The following is an 8,796-nucleotide window of genomic DNA, read 5'->3' as shown; positions in this document are numbered from 1 at the left end:
GAAGCTTACGTGTAATTATCGCTGAGCTGTCCGGAAAGGAGAAGGTAAGAATATACTCGAACTCGCTCCTGTAACAGTCCAGAATGGCACGGTGCATGAACCTCCCCCACCACCATTGTTTTGATTCGTACCGTCGCGCGGTTCACTCGCAGACAAGCCCATTCATGTTCAGTCTCCCGGGGACTATGGCTTCGTAGACAGCTCACAACGCGACTTACAGGTCCACGAAGTTAATTGTCAACAACAACGGACTGGCTTCCAGAATGGCGGTGTGATTTCCCGCCGAAGGGACCGAGGTTCACCGAGCAAAATGGCTGGCATGGCCAGAAGTTTCAATTCTGATTTGTGACGTCAGCGCGCAGGCAATCAGAACGAGGCCATTACGTCATCGGCCAGCGCGGCGGGAGAGGGGAGGAGAGCGCGAAGTTCACGTGTCTACAGGGTCATATTGGGCGGATTAATGTAAAAATTGACGTACATCAACTTTTTAATGAGTAAACTACTGGAAAATAATGAATTGAAGATTTTCTGATGCTTTCCTTTAAACGTATGTAGCCAATACTGTAAATCATTTCAAAGAAAAAAAGGTAAAGTATACTGTTGTAATAAATGTTACCTACCTGTAATAATATAATCAAATTTGTCGAAAAATATATTATCACTTTTCTGTCATTTTAAGCTGTCGTTAACACAGGAGTATTCCTAAAAAGAAATGCTTTTAAAAAAAAAGTGGCAATGCAGCCTGAACTGATGTCCTGGGTATTTCATCAGTCGAAATTAACATCACAACTTCAAGCAAGCATAAAGCAAACTGAAATAAAATCGAATAAAAACACCAATAAATATTATACAACGCCTTTGTTTTGCGACAAGGACATCGAAACACGGCATTGGTATTTTTTTCTTGTCGCTGCCTGTCCAATTGTTGAACATGAACACCAAGAGATTTCATTATACTTGCGGTCATATGGGATCCCGCCAGTAGACCCGACGCGTACGTATGATAAATTTTAGCAAAGTCATCGGGCAAATTAGAACATTAACACCACAAACTTTGAAATAAGTATAAAGGCGTAGTTTTCTATCGTCCGAGGATAGTACATTTACTGTGAGAGAGCCTGATGTCGTTCGCACGAGGCAGACATTTACTTGTAATTATTAGACGGAAAGTTGTCACACGATGACAAAAAGACAGGCACATTACCATATTTGGTGAATGACCTGACTGGCTGGAAGTTGTATTTGTGATAGGTTGAATGTTGTTCGAACTGGCGGGAGGGAAAGTGCAGGCGGACGGAAATAGCTAAATACAGATCAAAGGCGATGGGCGGAGTCACAAATCAGCTCTTGCCTGGTCCCCACACGTGCTGTCACAGATCAAATTCGGGGGCCTTTTGGGAGCCGAAAGCTGAGTCGCGCGCCTGAGAAACGTACGGCGGGTTGACATTCTGATGTTTAATTATTTTTCTATGGTCCCAAATAATGTCCCAAAGTGATTTTCTAGTGGTCCCGGCCTAAATTTTGATTGGCACCGGGCCATCGCGCCATCGTGTTGTGATCCCTGTTGAAGGGAGGTGTCATGCTCGTGACGCAGCAGTTCATTAGCATATCATTACTGGCCGGATTTCTAAAGACGTAAACAATCGGGGGTCATTTGCATGAGGCATCTTGGGAGCATCTTGGGAGAAGCCACTAAAATACAGCAACGCTGCGATGTTGTTGCTACATTGTTGGTAAATTCTGAAAATGTGAATTAATTGATATTTATCTACCACCCTCTAGTAACTGAATTTTTGTCCTTACTGTCTTATCTCGTTTCCTTGTATTTCGCGAATCTCGAGAGAATAATGTAGGGCTCCACGTAAACGCAAAAGCCTGAAACTGAGCCGTAAAAAAATTGATATTGTCACATTCAGGGTAAAATGAAACACGTTTCATATATTTCTGACGCACACAGTACCATTTCCTTATATTCCCATTGATTTTATTTCAGTTTGCTTCATACTTCGTTCTTTTTCGTTCCTTTCCGTCCCCTTTCGTTCCTTTTCGTTCCGTGTCGCACTTTCGGGAAACCTGTTTAGATTGTATTGAGATTTTTAAAGCAAATGAATTAATGTTGACGTATCACTGCACTGCGCCGTGCCTTGTCATCTGCCTGGCTGCAATCGCGCAATGCTTGATGGGAGAAAAAGCGTCCCCAAGCGATCCATTGCTTCTCCGCAGCATGACTGTCAGGAAGGGTGGCAGACTCTCAACCTATCTTATAGTGGGCATAAAGCAACGCAGCGAACAAAAACCATGAGCTAATCTACAATCTATATCCTGTATCCTTATTTAGCACAATTTTAATGAGAACGAGCCCCATCGTCCTAAACATTATCTTTCTCTCCATTGATGAAGTCGGTAATAAGGTAACATTCATTGCAGTAATTGGAATAAACAAAACATAGCCTGAGTACCATCCGACCTCTACTGGGGCTCCATACACTCGCTACCCTTATTTTTTCAGGGTAGCTAGAGTAAGGAGCCACGGTAGAAATCGGATGGTACCCAGGCTAGAATATACTAGGATGGATCAGAAAGTATAGCAAGTGAACACGGTCATTTTTAATCGAATTTGGCACAAAGGTAAAGGCATACATACTCTTGTGATTAAACTATCTAAATTTGTTTTTCATCATTTTAAGACCAACTGAATTGATTTCAAGAAGACAACACCCTCGGAATATTGTCAGATGATCTGTTCCTCTAATCTGACTCACTTATAATAATTGTTGGATGCTAAAATAGCAAATTCCTCTGTAGGTTTCATGTCGATTTCTATTTGTGAACTCCCTATGGTTCCTCATGTACAGCTGCTAGGATAGAGTAAGTTGGATCTTAAGCCGATTTCGTAAGATGTTGAATAAAAGTTTCCGTATACTACTTTTCCATTAACCAAAAGAAACGAAACCTGACACATTTATTACAAGTTTGATTCTTCTTAGTTAATGGGAAATAGGCGAAAGAAATTTTAATCAACACACCACAAATACCATGATCCTAACGCCCGCTTATACCTCCCTCTACACCAGCGACAAATGTAGATATATTTCCATCTCAAGACGACATGTCTCTACCTTTGTGCCAAATTTCAACTCATTCGATTAAAAAATGAGTCTATTATGAAACCATGGGCATTACTTTTTGACTCACCATCGCATATTTCAATCGCAATTGTTTTGAGGCCGAGTGTTTTTACCCCAAAACGAGTGAATGATATGTCCCATATGACTTAAGATATCATATTGCCAGGGATAAAATGCTTATAATCAAATAGAAATGTAAAGCGCCTGTGTATTTTCATGGTCAACTATACTTAATGGATCTTGGCAAATGACGGTCAGGCAAGACAAACGACTTGATGTGGAAGAGCCAAGTTGGACTAATGTTGAGATTGCAGCAACACACCTTAAACTGCAAAGTCTGTCTCAGAACAGGGGAACCCAACTTGACCTTATTAAAGGTGGGGTCACACGTGCGTATATATTTAAGTCCGTATGAGGCGCGCATGAGAGTATTTGCCTCCACCAGGCTCCACAAGTCGCTGGAAAAATAATAGAAATTGGACAAACGTAAACAGGTAACATGTCAGACGAGTTAGCTGGGTCGCTAACCATACTTCTCGGTCAACTAACTCATCTGGCATGTTATGTATCTACATTTGTCCAATTTGTATTATTTCTCCCGCGACCTGTGGAGCCTGGTAGAGAGTAAGAGCTTCATACGCACCTCAAACGGACTTTAATATATACGCATGTGTGACCCCACCTTAAGCATGGCACGCGTACGCTCAGCAACAAGCCTCCCTCGGGTGGTATTTACCCCGAACTGATATGCATGTAAATTATCTATTTTGCGTTGGCACTCGACTTGAAATATATCTCCAGTAGCACGCTATGATGAAAATGTAAAATTGTACAAAGGAATAAGCGTACTATGTGTTTTCCGTATTCTAATACTGAGTAAGCGAAAGGCTGGAAAGCTTCTTGCTGCAATGAACATGAGAAAATGTCACAGGTCAAATGTTTTCTACATATATGATCTGTCTCATCGCAAGTAGTTAAAGGTCTGTTAAAGAATAATGATGTTGATGTATTTAGCTATGAAATTCCCCCGCCATTACCTAGGATGCCCATCCTGTAGTTGACTGTGACCACCACTACCGTGCCGTGACTGGCGAGGACGCTCCCGTCATACATGCTCCCAGCTCCGTGCACAAAATCTCCTCCATGGACGAAAACCATTACAGCCAACGGGTATCTTTCTTTCTTGTCAATATTTTCTGGATCTGTAAAAGCACAACAATAAAGCAGGGCATAGATCAGGAAATGATATTTCGCTTTCGTTATACCCCCTCACATTAGGCGCGATTCGATCGGACGACGAGTCTGCGAGCTCTAAATTACGAGGAGGCATAACCCTGACGGGAAGGGGGAACTCTGCCATTTCTTCGTCGGCATCAGGGTCATGCCTCCTCATAAATTAGAGCTCTCAGACTCGTCGTCCAATCGAATCGCGCCTAATGTGAGGGGGGTATTACAACTCATATATTCAATTTACATGTCAACAAATGAGAGAGGTAAGTGCAAACTGGTACATAAGCCAAGAACCCTTAACATTGTAACATGTAGGCTATTTTTGGTATGCATGTAAATGAATGGATCAATTTTTTACTTTCATTCTTTACCTTAATTGAGAATGACTGCTTTACTCATTTATTGCTAATTCAATTGAAAAGCAGAAAGGCTTCACGACGTGCATAATATGTGATTTAAGGGGGGTGATCAATACGTTCTGGGCCTCACCAATAGATAATGCGCACAGCTCCAGTTTCGGGGTATAATCTTGTGGTACAAAGTTATATCAATTACCACCAAACTTTAATTAATTGTGGTAATAGCTTTTCAATCGACATCCATTTGAAACTCAGTGGTATGTGTCGAGAAAACAAGGCTGAACTACTAGTAAGATACGCACACAAAAACAGAAGACGAGAAATAGCCCATAGCAACCTGCTAGGGAGCCCAAATTTACACCACTTCGAGAACACAGTATCTCCAGGACGAAAGATATCTAAATATGGCTGATGCACTACCAAGGTGAACCCCCATCCGTCACCAAGAGTAACAACCATACTTCCATTTTCATGGAGGTAATTGATATCTATATGACTTAATAACAAATTTATTGAGCACAGGGTTTGATGACTTTGGAAAATTCTTTCTGCGTAAGAAACAAGTGAAACCGCTGTATCAATGGAATCTGCAGATGTCGTCGGCGAAAAGAGACAACTTCTCAACAATATTATTTACATAGAATAGTAAACGTAAAGAATCGAGTACAGACGGCCGCGGAAATGCAACACCAATGAACCTATTACATTATCATGTCACAGCTTCTTAACCGCAAAGAATGCCATGCTAGTTTGTGGTCAATAGATGTTGATATTTCACAGTATGACGGTTGTAGTGCATGTGTTGTTTTAGCTTGTTAACTCAAGGATGAAGTAACGTTTGCTAGAAAATACAGATATGTTGGCAAGCAAATACCTAGTCTGGTCTAACATTTCTGCCTGGAAGGGTAAACTGATGTAGTCGACACAGGATAAGTCAAGAATGAATGAATGAATAAATAAATGAATTTTCATGATTACTGACCGGTAGGTATCAGTAACGAACATTAAAGTAATGGTATGTAAATATGTTAAATATGATTTTGCCTAATGAACAGTAAAGACTTATATTTCGATTGTGACAAATGACAATAAGATGATACTCGATACAAGTGGCATATAGGATATTTCGAGAAGAAAAGTTATGGGATTCAATATAAAGAAATTCACTGGCAAATAGACAGTGCATTTAAGCGGCTTCTACTGTACATCATTGACATATCCAAGCCTGCAACTGCAGGACAGTCTTCAGTCACTTCAGCTATCTACATACCAAAAATCATGACATCCGTTAATCCCTTCTTGAATTACTAGTATTCCCTTTCAAAGTCTGACACTTTATAAACCCTCCCAGCAGTTCCAAAACAAGCCGATAGGGTGCCCAAATCTATACCACTTACTTTCGGTCCCACGAGCTATCTACCACTTAAAAATCATGACCACAGCATGTCCAGAACTTGAGATATCAAACCCGGAAGTTCCGCTGCAGTACCGTAACAAGCCCCGTAGGGGCCAAAATCTAATCGTTTCTAGATCTACCTACAGGTGTTCTCAAGATCCGCCCACATACGAAATATCACTACAATCCATCCAGGCGCTCTCCAGTTATGCCGGTGTTCTACACACACACACACACACACACACACACACACACACACACACACACGCGCGCGCACACACACACACATACATACATACACAAACACACACATACAAACGCGTAATGGGTTGTGGTGACACATATTGCACACGAATTGCTTCCCTCCCCTCCTAAGTCCAAATGAGTCAAAGGATACAAGTTACAGCAGCTTGCAGCCAGGATGTTGTACCGATCGCTACTGATGTCAATCTTGTAAAGTGGTATGAAATACCAAACTGTAGATTTACTAACAACTCCCTTACCTACTGCTGATTTGAAAGTACCACTGAGCAATCTTCACTTGCGCTAATGGAGCCCCTTGGGTCCCGTAAATTCGTATCGCCTGGTCGTTAACGTGCAAAGCGCGGTGCCGATGGTATAAAAACTACGGGAAAACCTGAGAAACGTTACTGATATTATCTATACAGAAATAGGCTTGCCTAATTATAATGAGCATCTAACAAAGGAATTTTTGGAGAATATTGCCATATTATGTTTTTCATGTGGATTTTGTTGCCGACCGTAAAGTTTTGAATTGTCCTTCCATTGATAACCGGTTGAAAAATGAATTTCTGCGACAACAAAATACGAGGAGCAGTGTGCAATTTTTTATTTAGAAAATCCACTTGAGACATAAAACGTGATGAGGGGGATACAAACTCAGTCACATTTGGGACCGCATTCTTAAGAAGTAGATTTGTGGAACTGGCTTCTAACGTTTAGTTAAACCACGTTTTCTTCAACAACTGCTGCATATGTATACATCACTCCTTTAGATTTAGGACCGTATTGTGATTGTGGAAAACTATCATTGTATATATGTAATATATATGTAAAAACCCTGATGAATGGGACAGACAGTCACCGAAATGTCGGCGAAAATAATGTTGTGGTTGTATAAAAAGAGTGTCTTTCCTCAAGAAAATCTTTGAAGGTTAGACAATTAATAGGAGACGTCCCAAAGCAATTACTCAAGCATCTGGATATGGTTTTGAAAATGGTCAGACGCTTCAGATAACATCCACTACCTTTCGTCAGTGATACGGAAGAGATCTGGTTGCAGTGCAAGTTTTATATCCCATGAATTGATATACAAAGAAGATGGAGACAGTTTTAGTAGTCCAAAATTAAGACGAAGTTGATGCAAATGAGACAATAAGCTCCTGTTGCTTGAATTACAGGACCTAACGTTTTTCATCACCTACAACACAACCAGGGGCACTATTTTAATCTCCAATCGACAAATATCCTAGATCGCGAATGGTGAGTTAGAGAGGCGATATATGACAAAATATACAATCATGCATGATTGTATATGCATCAGCATATGCTCGATGGCTTTTTTTTTCAATGGATGGGACTAGGTCGAGTTCCCTCTTCCTCCCGATGTCCCGATATGATGGCACGGACCAAAGTATGGACGTACACGGACTACGAGTTTGAATCGAGATGAACATACACTTCGCATTGTATATACATGTATGTGACTAATTCTCCTGTGGAGAAAAAAATTGTCATTTTTATTGTCAATCGTGTTAAAAATGATTATACCACCAGTCAGGCGTCATGCTTGTATGTATAGATTAAAAGCGTATTTAGTGTGTAACATAGGGTAGTTTGTACTGGCACAATTAAGGTCATGTATTTTATTTCGACGCGTTCATTTTGAACAAGAAAACACGTTGCACTTGTCTCCGATGTCGTAGCATTTTCTTCCCTGTTCGCTGAACATTTACAGTGAGTCGCCCTAAGCTGCCTGGAAACCAAAAATGACTACATGATACTGGCAGCTAGGCCGGCCCGGCCGATGGCAGAGAATGTTTACACACAGCGGGGTGCGTGTGCCTGGAGCAGCATCGCTCCCTGGGCCTGGAATCTTTTTTTTTTTTACAAAAACCGGCGAAAGTGCTGTAATATACATAAAACAGCCATTATATGTCACTTTCACTTTATTCATTCTACCAGGAACAATACAACTCAGGTCAGCCTAGACCTGTTTTTCGGGCAATCCTGGGCATATGCGCATACATAGAAACAACACAATAACAATGAAAAACAACGTAACTGTAAAAATGGCATTACTAAGCCATTAGGTATATTTGGCGTCTAAATGTCCTGAACTTCATCATACGCACAGACTCCAGACCTGCAGCAGCTATAGCAAGGTGTGAACTGGGACATGATCTTGAAGTCTGTATCCTGTAATCAGTCTTGCCGCTCTGTTTAACTGTCTGTCAAGTTGTATGGCACACTGTGTGCAATTCAGGGTATAACATAGTCTCTACCAGACTCCGGATCGCTAGAAAAATCGTAGAAATGGAACAAATAGAGGAGGAAGCCGGCCAGAGGAATATATCCGGCCAGGGAACAGCACGCGATCGACGGATCCTAGGATCGCGAGCTGTTCCCTGGCCGGTTATATCCTCTCTATGTGTCCATTATA

At 41.2% G+C, this 8,796-nt stretch overlaps 1 protein-coding gene across 3 annotated transcripts in view; it reads right to left on the bottom strand.

Moving 5' to 3' along the window:
- LOC118427788 (neuroligin-2-like) overlaps window positions 1-8,796 on the bottom strand; it is a 29,722-nt gene that overhangs the window by 8,009 nt on the left and 12,917 nt on the right. For all 3 annotated transcript variants that reach the window (XM_035837719.1, XM_035837717.1, XM_035837718.1), the window contains one exon: window positions 4,166-4,330. In XM_035837719.1, coding sequence (XP_035693612.1) covers window positions 4,166-4,286 — 121 coding nt within the window. In that variant the 5' untranslated portion in view covers window positions 4,287-4,330. The remainder of the gene's footprint in view (window positions 1-4,165; window positions 4,331-8,796) is intronic.

The sequence above is a fragment of the Branchiostoma floridae genome, chromosome 12 (assembly GCF_000003815.2).
Source record: "Branchiostoma floridae strain S238N-H82 chromosome 12, Bfl_VNyyK, whole genome shotgun sequence".
Classification (NCBI taxonomy): Eukaryota; Metazoa; Chordata; class Leptocardii; order Amphioxiformes; family Branchiostomatidae; genus Branchiostoma; species Branchiostoma floridae.
The sequence above is the reverse complement of the archived record's forward strand: the minus strand, read 5'-3'. Positions and strand labels throughout refer to the sequence as shown.